The sequence below is a fragment of the Accipiter gentilis genome, chromosome 22 (assembly GCF_929443795.1).
Source record: "Accipiter gentilis chromosome 22, bAccGen1.1, whole genome shotgun sequence".
In the NCBI taxonomy this organism is placed as follows: Eukaryota; Metazoa; Chordata; class Aves; order Accipitriformes; family Accipitridae; genus Astur; species Astur gentilis.
The window spans coordinates 16,359,347-16,375,661 of record NC_064901.1 but is presented as its reverse complement, the minus strand read 5'-3'; the positions used below and the strand labels follow the sequence as shown (position 1 = coordinate 16,375,661).

Here is a 16,315-nt window from a genome sequence, read left to right as displayed (position 1 = left end):
ACATCAGAAACCAAGTGGGTTTTTGCCCTTTAGTGGTATAAAGGTGATGTGAGTAAAATTACAGTCTCGAGCCAAAACCTGTCTAAAGAGACTGAGAGGCGTGTGTGTATCAACTTCTTTATCATGTATATAGCTGCAAATGTAAAAATAGATGGTTGCTGTCAAACAAGTGATAGGATGTGATCAAAGTGAGTAGCACGTGACTTATTTCATGCAACAACCTTCTATTTGATTTCCCTTAGTTACAGTGTACATTACATAGTTTTAAATGATCAAAGCTAAAGAATGCAATATTTAGCTTGGAGCATGGCTTTGTAAGCCACAGTGTACCTTTTAATTATGTTAAATAATAGTTGGGTTATGAGGAACAGGCCAGTTAAAGGTCTTCCACTTGTTCATATTGCCTCTCATAATGGTATATACTTCATGCAAGTTTGTTGTTGGGCAAACTAATTTTTAATTGATGTCACAAGTAATGGCTACTTTCTGCCTGGTTTAACAACTGTGTACTGAACGATTTTTAGTGCAGGTGCTTTTGCCCTGCCATAGCCACTCTTTGACAACATACTAATATACACAAAGGCAATAAGCTGTGGTTTGTAACAGCCTTAAACTTGTCTATAGCACTTAGGACTCAAAGTTTGTTAAGTTAACTCATTGGCTGTTAATTAATGTAATACTTGGTAGGAGTTAAAGAAGATCACCTGATGAACATTTATGCTGAGGTGTCAACCTTATTGAAATTCAGTTATAGTCTGATCCTTGAGACTTTCAGCATTATGCGTTAGCATATCTTCAGCTGACAAATCTTCTACTTGGAATAAATCTTGAATAATGTTCAGGTTCTTTTTAACCGTTTTGAATACTTTATTTTCTGTTTCCTGTTATTCTTTCTTACCAAGATAATGACAAGAGGAAGATTTTTTTTTTCCCCTCCTTTATACGAATACCTTTTTTTCTGTTGTGTATTTTGATGATTCAATATTTGCAAAAGCATCACTAATTCCTTGAACAGTTATGATACAAGTATGATGCCATCCCATTTTTGGTAGGTCAAATTTCTAGTTGCTGAAAGTTAACTTGCAACCACATGATGATTTTCTGATTGGCTTTCTGAAATCAGAGTTCTGTGGCTTAGCAGCTGGATGTTTGTATCACAAAATTTTGGTCTATTTGTTTCTAATTATCAGCTAGATTCTTAGGCTTATTGAAAGGGCCAGGCCAGAAAGAGACTGTAGAGCCTTTAACTCCTGGCTATTGGTGAAGGGTTCCCTGTTCTGTGAACAAAGCACATTAGTTCCTGGGTACCAGTCTGTAACTTCCCAGCATCTAAGTGTGTGTGTGGAGTGCGTTCATGTGGTTGTGAGTAGTTTTACTTGCTTGATGGGAAATCATGTAGTTCTGCAAGTTTTAGAAGGAAAAAATGTAGAAGGCTTCCCCTCCCCACCCCCCAATTTAAATTGAATTAATATGGCTTTGTGGCCTCAGTGACCTGAACTTAAGATAGCATACTTTTTGGAAAGAACATACATTTTGACTGCCTGTGCAGCATAATTATAACAAATCTTGGACACAGGCCATTGCTGCAAACCTAATATGTCGCAAGAAATCAGCCAGCATTGTGTAGAAAACAGTTACCGGTGCAGCAATAGCCTGTCATGAAGGACTGTAACAGCAATGCGGTGTGATAAAATAGGGTGGTGTTGGGGTTTGGTTTTGGTTTTTTTCCCCACTGAGGTCCTTAGAGTTGCCTCATACTTCCACCTTCTTTAGATGTACATCTCTAGATATGAAGCTTTTTGGCCTCTGTGATCTGCCTTAACAGAGAACAGCAGACGGTCTGTCAGGCCACGTCAGGAGCAAGAGGCCTTATTCTTCCACAAAGTACCTAGACTTCTAAGCTAATTTTTACATCCTTAATAGTGTTTGTTAACAATACTTGATCTTTTGGTTGGTCTGTCCATTTTTAATGGTAAAAATATGTAGACAGTTTTATGATATCCCTCTGTCATAAGAAAGAATAATTTAACAATTTCTTTATGTGGATATGAAGGTGTTTTTCCCCCCATTTCACCCTTTATTATACTTGTTCATATGCTTCACAGGTGTGGAGGGAATTGCAAGACAACTAAGGAGGCAATAATAAAAGTGCAGGTGTGCTGGATATGATTTCTTAGCCTGTGTGATAATGTATTATTGAACCACAGCTCCAATCAGCTGGTCTGTTCAGAAGCTTAATTAGATCTCTTACCCACAGACATCAGAGTAAGTCAATGTGGCATTGTTACTTCCCCATAGAGTTTGAAAATGATGAGAATAAATCCTGTGGTGGTGAGGTAAAGGTTCCTTTGCTGCAGTTGTGGCAGGAAGCCATATGGGGAGGGAAAAGAAGGGGTAAGAGGAGGGGAAGTCCCTAGAAAATGTGAGTCATGAAGCAGCTGTCTTTGTATAAAGGAGGAAATTTGTGAAATTCAGGCCCAGATTGTGGAAGAAACGGCTCTGACTTTACCATATACTCCTTCTTCTATACATATCTTCCACTTGATTATTATCTTCAGTTCCTGGTGTTTCTGTTGGAAGAAGAGTAGGGTCCCTTGGTGAATGAATTGGGTCAGTATGCAAAGTGTTCTTTTTAAGTATGCAAAGTGGTTTGTTTTCATAATAGTCCTAACACCTCTGTTTTCATTTTGTTGTTTTTCAGCTGTATCTTGTTGGAGGATCTTTTGGACTCCGTGAATTTGCTCAGATAAGATACGATGTCCACAAACTACATGGCAAGGTAGTTGAAACAGTTTTCTTTACTTTTCCTTTTCATTTCGTTTTGCATGTGTACTGCCTGGGAAAGGATTGCTAGGACAAGCAAACTACTGATATTGGGGATTTGCCTTTCACCACTGCGCCCTGGGCTACAGCTGAGGCTCTTAGGCAGTGAGTAGTGTAGGTAACAATAAAGGGGCTGACATGATGATGAATCCTTTTACTGTCAGTGGAATGGATCAACATAAATAATAGAAAAATTTTGTTCCTTTCGTTGATTGTAAGTGGCAATTCTGAATCCCCAGAAAGAAGCGTAGCATATCTAGAAGGAGGTTATTATAAAGATACTGTATCTGATTTAGACTAAGAAAACTGGTATTTTAAAAGGTTCGGTTTTCAAACAGTACTTGGCATTAAGTATATAATGTTAGATGGTTTTCAGGGCTTGGCTTTGTGTTGACTGAGATAAGCAGATACCTTTAACATTGTGCTACAGCCTGTTCTTTAAGCTCTGTGAAAGAAACAGGAGCTAGTCTTCACTCAGTATGTCAGAATGTACTATATGGAAGAACCCTTCTGAATGAAGGAAGTGGCTTGCTTACTAGTGCTACTTACACCTCCAAGTGTAACACTAGTTCCAAGTTGTATATGAAACAATCTGAAAGGAGCATGTCAGTTCAGCAGAAAGTAATATTGGCTTGCTTTCCCTAACTTTGTAATATGCAGGTCTGCCATTGCAATGCAGAGAGACTTTCTGGTCTCAGTGCTGCTGACTTGCAGGTGGCAGGAATTGTTTTTTAAAGAGTATATGGCACTTCATATAAAAAATTTTTGTGTAAGACTCTGGACACAGTGGCTTTCTCCTGTGGTCAAATCTTTGAGGTCCTGAGCTGTTGAGAGTTTGGAGACCCCCTTGTTTTGTCTTAGACTTTTGTTGTGGGCCATCTAAATTACTTTAATCATTCCTCATGGTTCCTTGTGTTGCATATTTAGCTGTGGCCTTTGAAACACCATGTGGCCCACTCCTGCTCAGTCCCGTATTTGACATAGCCCATAGATAGGGGAGAGTAATCTTAGAAATCTTTTCTCCAGTGCTGTCTTCTGGGTAGTTATTTTCTATCAGTCCTGGGCTTTTAGGACCAGTTGGAGCCTTTAAGTTTTTCTCCAACCAGATGGGGATTATAATAGGGGCAAAAATTTGCCTGCTGTGTTTCTGTCAGTTTTTTGGTCAGATTCATACTCAGTGAATTACATTTGGCCTCCATGATCTGCACTGTGACCGCAGCTCAGGGAAAAAAAACAGGTAGTAGTTGTGCTCATTCAGATCTATGAGACTCCTTGTCCCAGCATTTATAATCAAGGGAAGCATCATTGAATTAGACAGTAGTACATGAAAGCTCTGAGGGGAAGCTACAAAACCCTGGAGTTCTTAAGCTCTGAAAAGCTAAAAGAGGACAGCTAGGTTCAGCTCTAACTGGTATTACTTAAGGCTGCAACATCTCTTTTGTGTTTTCTTTTTCTTTTTATTATGATTTTATTTAGGAATAGATGAAATTTAAATGAAGAACAATGCAGTATTGGCTGAGAACTAGCAACACCAACTTTGTGCTCATTTGTAGACAGACAAGTCAAAGTAATGTGTTCCATGAATTTCTGTTTCTGTGTCCATAAAAATAGAGTTAAGAACCATTCTAATTCATTAAATAGGACAGCAAAAGAGATTAAAATGTATTTTAACTGATAAAGAGAAACAAACCTAGATTAAAACGTACATGAAACTCGGGAAAAGAACATTAATCTTAGTGATTTAAAAATGCTATTAAAAATCTTGATGGTCATAACATCCGTTTAATTTGTCACTGGTTAAAATGTTTTTGCGTTGGAGTAGATTATGCTTTTCTCATATCACATACTTTGATTAGTGTAAGTCCTTATCGGAACAGGGACAAGTGCTCCTTTTGGGGGGTTGGACAGTTATATGCAAATTGCAATAGGCAATAAAATAGGAATTTTTTGTTACAGTTGCTTCTTTGAAATAATAACAATGTTTAATTAAATAACACTTTTCATATAAGGACCTCAAAAGACTTTCACAGAATTTAAATGAATTAAGCTTCATAGCCTTACTGTCAGAAAAGGCAGGATTATTATTTCCATTTAACTGCTGAAAAAGTGGGGGTTGCAAAAATTTAAGCAACTCATCCAAAACTAGGCTAGGATTTGTAATACCTGAGTGCCTATCTTTTACGATCATGTTTTAAGGATGTGCAAACTATAGTACACCCCTTTTTGTAAGCATGACTCCTAAACTTCTTTTCTTGCTAATTCAACTGCTAGATAGACAGAACTTAGACAATCCCCCTGCGGTATATCTCTAGTACATTTCAAATACTAAACTATGATCCCTTCCATTCAAAAGTATTTGTCCTTTTCCTTTTTCAGTCTAACCATTCTCACTGTGCTGAGAGGGAAACCACAGTAGTAGGCAAGTTCTCAGTTGACAGTGACATTTTGAAAGAAGCATTATAGCAGAACTAGTGTCTGTGTTTCAGTGACTAAGGGCTTAACTGCCACTTTCTCTGTGTACTTGTGGCTTAATGAGCAAAAGCTGCATTAGTGATAATGCCTGTGTTATTAATGTCAAGCTGGCTTTGAAGAATGTTCCTTGATAAAGGAAATAAAATTCAAGAGAAAATGGTGGTTTGGACTTTCAAGGGAGTATGGTTTGGTGGTGATGCTTGGGGCTGGGGCTGGGATTAGGAGAGAGACAGCGGCTAGAGCTGTAGCTGCAGTGGGACTGGGAAGGGGCTGCAAAAGGAATTCTGTTCTCTTGTTCATTTGGGCCGTGACTTGGGATCTTGGGCTGAGGCTCAGACAATGTGTATGATAGAGAGACAGAGTCCAGAGCTGCAGTTGAAGAGGGGCTATTAGCATCTCGAGAACACATATTTTATCCATTTAGTATAGCATCTTTGGATATCGGGGCTTTCTATATGCCCATCTCTTGCAAAAGCAAAACAATATTTGGGGTACACCTTAATTTACTCAGGATATCTATATCAGTCATATTCCCTCAGCACACTGAATATTCTGCGTTTAAAATGGACTTACGCTGAGACGCTTATTGATATAAATGTGTGTTTATTCTCCTGAAACTAATCAAGGATTTCTCCATTATCTATTGTTGCCAAAATGTCCATTAATGGAGAAATCATTAGGTTAGGTAATTGTTTCTTTTCTGGGAAGAATTTATGCAAATCAAAATTGGTTATAGAAAACCAGGTATGCTTACGGGAAAATCATGTGGAATTAATGGAGAAGAAATGAGTAGGTTTGTATAGGCATCGTTCCAAACACCTTTTTTCTCAAATGGAAAACTAGGCCCTTTCTTTGTCTTCTTGTTGTGTATGCAGTTGAATAGAGATGCTTGTTTAAGTTTTTTAACAGAAAATGTGACTTCCATTAAATATACAAAAAATATTTCCTTTCAACTATGTAATAATAAATTATTTTTATTTACTGTGTGCCCATTGTTGTCATTCAAGGTATGGTAGAGACTTGCTGATTCAGATCTAATTTTGGATATAAGAAGCTCAGATATGTGGAATGGTCTGTACTATTGGCTGATAGTTACTGTAGAGGGCTGAAGAGAAGCAACATAATAACTACCTGGGAAAATCTAGGCTTTCAGCCCCTCAGCAAACCATTTAGACTAATAAAATAGAGTTTCTAAGCTCCAAAACTGCTTTGTTGAAGTATTATTGCGAGGCAGGTTCTTGGAGCATGGGGAGGCAATAGGACTGAGCAAGTTCCTTCAGGGTAACAAGCAGCAGAAGCACTTCTAGGAAAGCTAGAATCTCTAGGCCATTATGTTGGGAAACAAAACATCAGTTATCCTTTGAAGTCTGCGAATAGGTCCTGCTGTGGATTATGTATGACAGTGTTACTATACTGACCTCTTTAGTGTTCACAAACTACGCAGATGCTGTTCACTTTTCCTTTGTCCCATGCAAAGTGAGTGCACCCCAAAAGTAGAATGCTAAGAAATGAGAATAGTACTACTACTACTAATGTTTTTTGTCTTACTGAGACAGAAAGTAGAGGCAGTGAAGAGTCAAAATGACAGAAGTTCAGTCTTTTCTCCTACATGAGTTTCACCCTTGAATCAGCTGTTGTGCATTAAAATATGTATGACCATTGCATGGCACTCCAGGAGTTAAAATCCAAATGAAAATGAAAATACCTGACCTGTTCTTTCAGAACACCATCTGAGCAATAAAACTGTAAACCCAGAAAGAGTATAAAAGGAGTAATGGTGGTGGTGTGAAGCATACTTATTAGTAAGTGTGCTAAGAGCATAAAGCTTGCTTTATGCAGACTGAGTAGATTGCCTTTAAAATTTCTATAAAGGAAATGGCAGTGTTTTGAGCTTCTTAGCTAATCTTTTTGACCAATTGTCTGGCATGTAATAACCCATGAGACATTGCTTATAGACACGTGCAAGGTGCTAGTGTTGCCTTTGCCAATTCTCATTTATTGAATTTACTTGGTTTCTTGAAGTCCTAACTCAGGAAATTATATACCTGTGAGGATCTCAGCTTTTATTTTGTAATCCTAGACCTTGGAGCTGGGAAGAAGAGCACATATGGTGCATAGAGGATTATCCTGGAAACCTTGCTGTCGTTTGAAAAAAAGAAAAAATGGGGAGTAGAAGAGAAAAGAAGGCTAATACGATTGCTTATGATACTCTGACATTTTACTGGTTTACAGCTGTTCTCATAATTGGGCTTGATAGTGATTTAAGTGTGTTGACTCTCTGGTTGGTTACTTAAGTGTCTTGACTGTCTGGTTGCTCAGTATTACAGTTTTAGAATATTGTTGGTGGGTCCCTGATGTTGTCCTTTAACATCATATATTGAAGCTCACAAATGGGTGTCAGGGGACCTACAGCAGCATGTGATTTAAATAACTTCCACTGATCTCATTGGGAATCTTATTTCCATCTTGTTCAGGTTCTTGCTTCAGTTTCCTTCTCTACCATGGAGCTCTTCTCTGCCTGTGAGCAAGTCAGTGAATTTTAGTCAGTCTCACCTTCTCAGTCTGTAAAAGGGAGATAATTAATGCTGCTCTACTTTACATAGGGAACAGGAAAGTTAATTAAATCAAATAGAAGGAATTATTTAAATTCAAATGAGTATTTAAAAAAAATATTTCCTCAGGTGAGATCCATTAATTCGAGTGTTTTGGGTCAGGGTGAAATAGTTCAGGAAGAAACAGGAGCAGTAAAACTGACCAGTTTCCATGAGGCTTTTATATCAGAGGAGAACATAAGTGACATTTGCCTCAGGAAGGTCCAGGAAATCAGTCCAGCATTTTCTCATTATTGTAAGTGGATAGTTGAGAAGTAAGTGGTATCTGCCTATTAGAATGCTTTTGTGTTGCAGTTAAAACATTACTCTGGTTCACAGACATACTGCAGTTTGTTTCAAAGCATTGAGTTGAGATGGTGACAACTGCAGCAGCAAAGTATTTAAATGAGGTTGCAACATCCACCCAAAAAGGGGAATGAATCTGTGAGTCACTGGACAACACTTTCCTGAGTTGCTGGCTGGTATATTCATATTGCTGATATTATGTAAACTAGCTCAGGTATGTCTGCAGGAGTTGCACACATAGGTGTGCCCTGACATTTCAACTAAAATTGTCTGTGGGTTATTGCTTCTATTTTACCTGCCTATGAACTCCACCTGGATAGGATTTCTGTACCCCAGAAGTTTGGTTTGTTTCTTTGGTTTGTTGTGTTTTGGGTTTTTTTTCTGAAAAAGAAGCATTACAGAATTAAACATAATTTAAAAGGTTATTGTAGTTAGTATGATTTCTGAACAATCTGTCATGTTTCTATATCTCACATCATTTTCTTCCTTTAAATAATGTATTTCATATGAGGTGAAGGTTTTAAAACAAAATCACCTAAACCTCTGAATATCTGTGGCATTTAAAAATTACACTTACATTTGTGGCATGTCAGCAGATTGTCCCCATCATTAAACACATTGCAAGCTACTAGTGCTAAATAGAGCTGCTTTACAGCAAGCTGTCTTGTTTATCTTATTTGAGGTCCTGCATCTGTGTTAGAAAACAGTATTTACTCTATTTGCAAAGCTATCAAAGATACAAAGAATTTAACTGAGAAAACAAACAGTGTTGTAGCAGGATATAAAGGTGCATTTTTCACTTTCTTCCCCCAAATTGTTGACTGAAAATTGCAAAGTGCTTTTATTGCAGTTCTTAATGGATAAGCATCTGTGCTTGAAATCATATTACACCGTGGTGCTCCCAAAGATCATAAGTCTGACCAAAACTTGACTGACTTCACCATTTCAAGGTGTAATCTGGATAGGCCAGTTCATTGTGTTTGGACTGGACTGGCAAAGCCCATGGTGGTGTAGTTCATTCTAATGACAACTAATGGACTTAATGCTATTGCTGCCAGCCCAGGTCGTCCCATGCATTCAGTTATCTTCTGTGTTCTGCAGGCTTTCTGCTTGATTTTGTTCCACATGGATTTAGACTCATCCTCTAGACTTCCAGGTGTGCCAACACTCCCTACCAATGCTAAGGTCAATTTAAATTAACACTGTTAGTACTCAAAATACTCTAAATGGGTTATTTATGTTGTTAGAGTTAGGGAGGTGAAATTTAAACACTCAGTATCTGCTCAGCTATATCTAAACATATCTTTATGGTGCTGTGCACTAAGTCAGGGATTCATCTTGCTCATATTTCCATTGTCTTAAATGAAATGCCTAGTTTGACATAGCTATGCAGGCAGCCCATATAGATGGTCTGAGAGAGAAATGCCCCCATAATATGCTTCATTCAATTTTAAAATACATGATTGAGAAATATGTTGTTCTCTTTTGACCAATGGAAAAGTAGAGAGATTGAGCTCAACACTTTATTATTACCCCATTTCAGTGAGATGAGTACCATCTTTAGTGTAGGAATGTATTTATATTTAATTTGACCAGTGAATAGTAGGTGAGATAAACCTCTGCCTAACTTAAGGTGCAGATGAGTTAAGGTTTTGGACATACATCTTCAAGTGGGATTTATTTTCTCTAGAAACACCCATCTCTATTCAGCTGACTGCAGGAGAAGCCTAAATAGAGACTTTATGCTTCAAGTCAAAAGTTTAGATGGATAAAATTAGGTGAGATGAAGCCCACCCTAAATATTCTTTCTCTGAAGTTTCATTGGCAAACTAGCAGATGGCTTGAAGGTAGAAGAAATCTTATTTAATCTGCTGTTTGTCTGAGGTACTCTGTGATTCTGGAGAGTTTCCTCCATGATTTCATAGGAGGTTGTATTAAAAACATCCTGTTTGATTTGAGTGTGAACAAAATCAGAATATTTTTAATTGCTGTCTGGTAGAATTTTTTGGATGGGAAAGGTATCCTTTCTAAAGTTGTCATCAAGGGAACGTGGAATGATTTGAGCGTCTGTCACTGAACTTGGAAGAATAATTAAGTCTTCTCATCTAGCATTTTAGCATTTATTTATTTATAGATGCATTTTCATGTGTTTAATTGATTTCAGTAAGCTAATTACACTAGCACAGTGTGGCAAGGGATTGATGTTGGTGATTATTGTTTTCTTCCTTTTTTGCCTTAAGCAGGTCAGGTTGGCCTGAGTCTCAACTCTAATGAAGACAAACTTTGGCTAGTTTCCTTGTGTAAGTAGATTTAGTTGATTTTCAAAGACTAAGTTCATTAATGAGCTTGGCCCTAGGTCATCCAAAAATTAAGAAAATAATACACTGAAATGTTGTTTGGTGCTTTAAAGAACGTGAGAGGCATACATTTATGATTGCTTATAAGAGAAAAAAAAAAAGATCTTTGTCAGTCATTTATGTAATGAAGCACATTTTACTAAATTAAAGCAGACCTTGCTTTCAAGCGTGGCCTCCTTAGTGGAGGGTTTTAGAATTGGATGTTAAGTGAGGCAGCCTGGCTCCTGATTGATGGCTAAGCAGGTGCCCTTACAGTGTCTTTGTTTCTGTTGGCAGGAGGAATTTGGAACTTGTTACATCTTTTGACCATGGTTCAGAATCATCCAAGGTAGTAATTTCAGTCCTTCAATATGGCACAGAAATGAAAGGGTAGCAGAGCTGTTCATACTCTGTATCGTGGTGGTACCAGATGTTCAGATGTCAGTTTTCTTTCTTGTTTCAGATCAGTCCAGAGGGATTGTACGGAAATGAGCTCTTTTATCCGTGCTATTCTTGAAGATTTTGAGTTCAGCTGCTAGTGTTGGGTTCTTGCATTGATTTCAGCAAAAACTAATCTATTTTGCTTGAGCTCAGATGACTTCCCCACTTTGTCTCTAAACAGCTACTTACTGAATTTGCCATGATACCACACAGAGATGTATGTTTTAATTTTTCAGACATCTGTTCAGTTTAGCATATTAACCACCATTTTTCTGTAAAAGGCAAATACAGACTCAGTCTGGGATTCAGTAAGATTTTTGTTGCCCCATACTGGGGCTGACACTGTGTGTATGCTTTTGAATGGTTTCCAGTGATTGGATCCACTTAGACCCACATATTGTGGTGCATATTGTCACCACAAACAGCTTACAGCACTGTAGGACAACCTGGAGAATAAGGTATTGCCCATGCCTGCCCTTTTCTACCATCTTGACACAAGTTGAAAAAATGAGACCAAGGCTATCTAGCCTGTTCTGATGAAATCAGGAGATCTGTCAATATCAGAAGACTTCTGTTAATAACCTGAAACAGGTATGGGCTCTCAAAATCACAATATGGTTGTTAAACACTGGGGCAGTCTCATTAAATCTGGATGTGATGATGTTAACAATAGTAATAGAGAGATTATTTTGATAATATGTGTTGTTCACTGATGAAGAATTAAGGCTGTACTAATTTTTAACTTTGAAATATCTGGTTTTTAAATGAATTTTTAGTTTCAATCTTGTAATATTGTGCCAGCATAATTTTTTGGCAATGAATATGAAAATGTATTGTTAATGATACTGAGTTTGGCCAGAGACCCGAAATAGTAATATTCAGGGTTTCCATGGTAAAGTGTTTCACTGAATCCTTGTCAAGCTTTTTTAATAAGTTTTTTTTAATGAAGAAAAGCCCTTACCTATCAGTTTCCATGTATGCAGTGGTTACTACTACTGTAGAAATCACAGGGGTTTTCTGCCATCCGTGCTAGGATATCGTGCTAGATCCTGTATGTAAGTATACATTAACAAACATCATTGAATCAAAAATCAAATCATTAAGTTTGGAAAAGACCTCTAAGATCATCAAGTCCAACCAAAACAGCATGTCTCTGAGAGACAGAGAGATCTCGTGCCTTTTATAAAGATTGGAAAAATGGACTTAAAGTTTCAGGGGCTTAATATCTGTCTAGATCTCAGGTTTTGATTCTTAAAACTTCCATTCTGCGGCTACCTGGATGCATATTGCTTTTGGACTGAAGATCCTTTACATACCTAAAATTCTGCTGATACCGAAAAAGCTGGTCGAAGAAACTCTTTAAGACTCAATTTTGGAGTTTTAGAAAGCAGGCATTCTTTATTCCAGCACTGGGTGCACAGGAGATCGCTCCACCTATCGTGCCCACTGTCAGGCCTAATTGTGCAGGTTAAGTACATGTTCTATATACATATTCACTAGATTTCCAAGACATGTTATACATATTCATTAGTTTTCTGGGAAACTGTTAGCATGTGCAAATGTCCTTTATGCAGGCACATTGAAGGTCTCTGGTGGTCTTCAGGAGTCCTCTGGTGGTCTTCCATAGTCTTCCTCACTTGTCCACTACTTGACCCTTCTCGGATGATTCTGCGCAGTGTGATCTTCTGCATGTTTGATACATCTTATCCTAAAGAATGCTCGTGAGTGCTTCTATTATCTATGCTTACATTTTGACGTAATTCATATGGATACTTCTAAGCTAAGTTACCTAAAAGGGCTAAAGTCCTTATCTTCTTCAGAAACTGCAAGGCCATCCAAAAGCAATTTCTCACACATTTTGCAACATACAGAAGCCCCATCCACCACTGATCAGCAAACAATCGGGCAAAGAAACAGCAAGGCCATTGTACTTAGAAAAACATCCCGCATCACCACTTTTGGCCAAGCTCTCTAATACCACAGTTTTCATGGTTTTGCATAGCTTGGCATCTATTAAATATATAGAAAATCTTTTAGGCTCCATTAAATTGAGGTTCCTCAATCTGCGTTAGCTGAGAGGTGACCGCCGCTAAGTGAGCTGTTGAGTGCGACTTGTGAGGCATCACACAAAATGGCCATTAGAAGCAGGGATGCTGCTTTCTGTGACCTGCTGGTTCAGGCGGAGGGCAGGTACCCAGGGTGTGGATGAGAGGTTCAAGGTACATCACCTTTCTCTGGGAAACACGCAGTAACTGTAAATTTGAAGATTGCCTGGACCTGCAGGCATTATCAGCTTTCCTTGTTAAAACTCATTTCTGTATGGAATTAGTTAAGAAATTGGAAGAATGAGGGAGAAAATGTGATTGTGACCTGATAGTTACATTTTATATATACGAAGTAAGGGAAACCTGGCTTTAATTCCTATGCCATTTAGAATTTCTGTATTTTAATCAAATGAGTATTCGATATTAAACATCTTGAAGCTGGGGCCCCCTTTTTTTGGGCATTGTTCTTTCTCTGAAATGAGGGATTTGTTCTTTAAGGCAAACAAACAAAACCTGGTCCACCTCACTCCGCAATGGCTAAAGACTATGAATCCTAACTGGAAGGAGATATCTTCTCAAATCTCGGGATAAGTTGTGTAGTACTTACAAACTCTTCAGCCTTCCCTCTTGTCTGTCTGTAGTTACTGCTGCTCTAATTGCTGCCCAGTGTGTGTCCCCTTTCTAAGCATCTAAATCTTCTCTTACTTTTAAAAAAAAAATTTTTTTTTATTCCAGAAGTCTTAATTCGGGCTACACAACCAGGTGCTAGGTCCCTGCAAATCTAGTTCTGAATCTTCACATGTGTGTACTAACATGTATGTGCCTGTTGCTACCTATCTTGAACTAGTAAATACCTTGGTGACCCTATGCATTTTTCCAGCTTTCTCATATGCATATGCAAGTTGTGGATGCACTTGGAAGATTGCCTTAGAGCGAGTGCTTCATGTGAGGCCTCTCATATTTATGTCCAGGAAATTCAGGACAGAATTTGGATCCTATCTGGCATGTCTTACTCAGGAGTACTCAGTAAAGGGAGCATGCTAGGTATGTTCTGCACACAAGGTAACTCTTTATTTGGATGCATAAAAGTCCCAGTGGATATACATTGTCCAGGATTTCCAAGCATCAAGCAGCCACATTAGAGCTACCACCTGACTGTGCTACCCAGCATCTGGAAATTCCAGGCAAATGGCCAAATTTGTCTTCTTTTTTTTTTTTTTTTTTTTTTTTTTTTTTTTTTTTTTTTTTTTTTTTTTTTCCAGGACAGAATTTCTGTGTAGAAAAAAAGGGCTGTGTCTGGAGAAACCTGGACATCTGGCAGCTTTACCTCAGATTATTGAGCTTCTCTGTGATGAAGTACAAAATAGAGCGCAAGTATTAAGAGTTCCTCGTTTTAAACACAAGCCATTTTTTCCATTTCATAATTCTTCATGGTGTTTCTGTTGTCAAGATTAGACTCAGATGAAGAGAAGGTTATTGACTGGAGAAACTCATTCTTATGCCATTGCAAGTGGAACTAGTTTCAGTACATAAAATGTTGCTAGCTTTCAGATTTTTATATTTTATATATTACCAAGAATTCTGTTTGGTTGCTTTAAATCCTATCACATTGCCACAATTAATTATTAGTATTTTTGCTTTGCAATTGAAGTGATTACAAGTGTGTAATTTAGCTTCAGGCAGGTGTTAGCCAAAACATAATTTAGTATCCAGCTGTTTTTTCCCTCACCTCCCTCAAGCACCAGAAAACATCTAGCTTTCCAGACTCATCTTGTGAAGCCAATAGCCACAGTGTCAGCAGATTGAAGCTCAAACAGAAGTACTGGGGTCCCAGTCCCTAAATCAGGATTTTCTGCACTTCTGGACTTGTAGTTTTTACCAAGAAGGTTTTGAAAACCATTTGCCCAGGAATGTTTCCGTTTTAAGTGTGATCTCCATCTAAATGAACCTTCCCTTCTCCTTTGTGTTTTGAAGCTAGAAAGACTCAAGAAGTCAATTGGTTCTGTGAGGGAGTCTGAAAAAGCAGAGCCCAAACTCATAGCTGGAGTTACAACCACTAATGAGAGGGGAAAATGCATAATCTGTCTCTCTTTGAATATCTGTCACTGCAGAAAGCATTTATAGGTTTGCTTGTGATTCAATAGGTGATGCATTTTCCCCAGAGTTAGCACTGAACCTCCTGTATGTTGTGTCAGGCAGTGCTTAACTGCCTTTTTTTGATGAGGCATAAAAATGAGACTTTGCCTTTAGAACCTTAATGAGTGCTGAAATTAATGTTGTAGCTGGTACAACATCATGTCTTGCCTCCCTGGAGCGTAGCTCAAGGAGAGTAGAAGGTATCTGAGATTGTATGTTGTCCCTATGCGAGTAAACGGGCAGCTATGGGGTCAAGAAATTCACAAGCTCTCCCTAACAGTCCCTCCACTTCTGCACCCTCAAAGACTATGTGTGTTTGTTCATAAAGCCTACCAAGTGTAAGCTCTGGGATGATTCAGAGCAGGAGACTAATTTAGGTATTCCCAGAGGAACCTCTCTTTCTTCATTGATTACAAAGAGAATGTAGGAATACAAGCTTTCTGGATACTGCATAGAGAAGAGAGATGACTTGTCTTATTAATATCTAAAACGTATGAATTAAAATCTTCTGCATTCATAATTCCCACTGAATTTGGTAAATTGTTTTGTTACTGTTGGACGTTTAGCCCTTATAAGTACATACGGCATAATAGGAAAACAGTAACTTTGCTACTCATGTTTTAAATTTAATTACACCAGATCTTATAACTTTCTCTAATGTACCCATCAGAATGTCTGACCCTTTGGCAGGTAAATGTGTTAGTTATCACAAATAGTGGCAAAATATCTTTCAAAAGAAAATAGTGCGTGATGTACAAATGTGTTGCAAATTCTATTAATCTAAAATACAGGTAATTTGGAAGATGAAAAACTTTCTGAAAGTGCAAATTATTAGAAGAGGCTTTTTCTTCGTACTGTAAAACTTCACTAGATGTCAGTGTAGAAAGTATTTTTACTTAAATGCTATGTGAACTGTAGAATGAGAAGCGTTAATGCCTTTAACACATGCAGATTTAGGATGGCAGCTATTAGAATTCGGTAGTTGGGGGATTTCTCAGTACATAATTTATTGTAGAAATGCAGTTTCAGAGCAATGAAAGCAAGTTTGATAAGTTCACACTGAATTCTGAAAATTGTTTCTGTTCAAATAGACATTAAAAAATGAAAATTTGTTTCAGTACTTACAGAAAGTTTTGAGATTTGTATTATAAATCAAAATAACATT

General features: G+C 37.8%; 1 protein-coding gene across 2 annotated transcripts in view; it reads left to right on the top strand.

Moving 5' to 3' along the window:
- LOC126049162 (cytochrome c oxidase assembly protein COX16 homolog, mitochondrial) overlaps positions 1-16,315 on the top strand; it is a 50,388-nt gene that overhangs the window by 10,305 nt on the left and 23,768 nt on the right. Inside the window, exons 2-3 of one of the 2 annotated variants that reach the window (XM_049825061.1) lie at positions 2,702-2,779; positions 14,277-14,388. In XM_049825061.1, coding sequence (XP_049681018.1) covers positions 2,757-2,779; positions 14,277-14,388 — 135 coding nt within the window. In that variant the 5' untranslated portion in view covers positions 2,702-2,756. The remainder of the gene's footprint in view (positions 1-2,701; positions 2,780-14,276; positions 14,389-16,315) is intronic. The other variant, XM_049825060.1, reaches the window with a different exon arrangement.